The sequence below is a fragment of the Pygocentrus nattereri genome, chromosome 20, assembly GCF_015220715.1.
Source record: "Pygocentrus nattereri isolate fPygNat1 chromosome 20, fPygNat1.pri, whole genome shotgun sequence".
Classification (NCBI taxonomy): domain Eukaryota; kingdom Metazoa; phylum Chordata; class Actinopteri; order Characiformes; family Serrasalmidae; genus Pygocentrus; species Pygocentrus nattereri.
In genome coordinates, this window is record NC_051230.1 from 9,506,154 (window position 1) to 9,508,444 (window position 2,291).

Sequence of the window (2,291 nt, forward strand, 5' to 3'; positions counted from 1 at the left end):
ATGATTGAAATATAATGAAACTTTCTCTGTTTCTTCCCTAGCCTGTGAACTCTGAGGGATGCAGTGTGTCCAGCATGGAGCTGGCAGTGCGCTGTTCTGCCTCCAGTCTGCAGTCTGAGTCTCTCTACCTGCTCTACTGTCCCCTCACTCTGCTGCTGTGGGTAGGCAGCAGTGTTCCTCCTGAGGCCTTAACACAGCTCTTCAGCACCTCCTGCTTCTCATCACTCATGTCTGGAGAGGTGAGACTCCGGTCTGTTTGCTTTCCTGTGACTCATTTACACTTTTGTTTTTGTATTTCAGTGACTATTTCTTCCTGTGTGTGTATATATGTGTGTTTTTGAATCATTTTCAAATCAAAGTGTTTCTGATTTTTACAAGAATTTCTAGTGTATATATGTGTGTTTGTATAGTATTCTTTGAGAGAGAGAGAGAGAGAGAGAGAGAGAGAGAGAGAGAGAGAGAAGAAAATTAAGCTCTCTTGCTTCAGATCTGAATCCACAGTTGTTTCTGTCTATCCTTCCACTATGAGATGACAACTCAGTGCTATGAGTCTAAAAAGATGTGTAGCTGCCAAGAAACCTCATTATGAAAAGCAAAGCAAATGGACAAAAATAAAGAACACAAACTTGGATATGAGAGATGGGAGTTTCACGTTTTATGGAGTCCAAATTTGTTAACTGACAGTGAAAAATTAATGATTTTGGCTATTTTGACTAATTTAAATAAATGAAGGGTGCTTTCTGATTTTTGCATAGCACTTGATGTATGTATAATGTGTGTATAAAAACAAACAAAGTGTGTGTGTGTTTGTGTGTGTGTGTCCATAAATGGGTGTGCATGTGTTTTCTACAGATAAATCCTCCTGTGCTGGATAACCCTCTCTCTGTCACTCTTCGAAATCTCATCAGCACTCTACAGTCTTATGCAGACATTACCCTTAAGGTATGTCTATCCATGCTTCTCTCCATCTGTTTCTACATAATATACTGTATTTTTATACAGGCCAAAATTCTTTTTATTAAGTTGTGGCACTGTGGAAGGTACTGTGGCAGCATGTTTGTTTAATTATATGGTTTTCTATTATTTGTTTTATTTATTTATTATTTACATGCTGTAGACAAGTAGTACGCTACATATTTACTGTTTCCTAATTTATTGAAGTAGATCTGTTAAAATATCATTAATTGTTCAAGAGGCGTGCCTTAATTTTTAATTATGTTGAGTAATGTTTTAGAGACCGCATTAGAGCTGTCATTTAAAGTTTATAAAAGTTTTAGTTCTGTTCATTAATTATTTTCTGGATCATTGTTGTTACCCCCGTTTTCTTTGTGTGTACAGCTGAAGGTCGTGAAGGAAGGTGACAGTTGTGAGGAGTATCTACAGCGCCTCCTAGTGGAGGATAAGAGTCCTAATGGCGGGGCTTCATATGCCGACTTTCTGTTCCATCTTCATGTCAACTCTCTGCGCCGTGTTGCAGGATGCTGACGTATTTCTCTGCTTACATCTGGCTCAACACTGTCTTCAGTCAGGGCCGAGATCCTAATTGCATTATTGTTCTTTATTTATCCCCTTCAATAAGAACCTGTTCAGGGTAAGGATAGAATAGGAGGAAGCAACATGATGGTAATCAAGGATTTAAGAGAAGGAAAAGACTGCTGGGATTGGACTGAGGAGTGTGTAAAATGTATGAAAGTTGGTCTCTACAGTTCCTTGTTTTTAGCAGCCTGCATATGTTTCTGGAGAAGAGATAAATTTAACATTTCAATCATGAATTTTGCACTCGGTGCATTACTGGGAGTGGTAAATTACAACTTGCATGTTAAAATTTTAAGCAATAAGATATTTATTGAGTTTCTTGCTCATTGCATCAATGTTTGCGTAATCGGTGTATCAGTAAAGTTTGAGTGTTTATTTATTATTTATTTTTGTATTTGACTGCAGGTCTCTGGAGTGTGGAAGTGTTAAAATAAACAGAAGTGTGACAGAATTTTGCAGGAGAGTCAGTGCACGTGGTTTCTGTCTATTTTTTAATGAAACCAAGTGCTTACTGATTGTTTTCGAAGGATAGTAATATATATATATATATATATATATATATATATATATATATATATATATATATATATTCATTATATATTCAATACATATATATATATATATATATTGAATATATAATGAATATATATATATATATATATATATATATATATATATATATATATATATATATATATATATATATTCATTATATATTCAATACATATATATATATATATATATATATATATATA

The 2,291-nt window shown here is 34.4% G+C and overlaps 1 protein-coding gene across 1 annotated transcript in view; it reads left to right on the forward strand.

The window, feature by feature from the left end:
- si:dkey-13n15.2 (protein transport protein Sec24C) overlaps nucleotides 1–1,987 on the forward strand; it is a 20,260-nt gene extending 18,273 nt beyond the window's left edge. Inside the window, exons 19-21 of the mRNA XM_017725438.2 lie at nucleotides 42–239; nucleotides 853–942; nucleotides 1,339–1,987. Coding sequence (XP_017580927.1) covers nucleotides 42–239; nucleotides 853–942; nucleotides 1,339–1,485 — 435 coding nt within the window. The 3' untranslated portion in view covers nucleotides 1,486–1,987. The remainder of the gene's footprint in view (nucleotides 1–41; nucleotides 240–852; nucleotides 943–1,338) is intronic.
- Nucleotides 1,988–2,291: the final 304 nt, after the last annotated feature.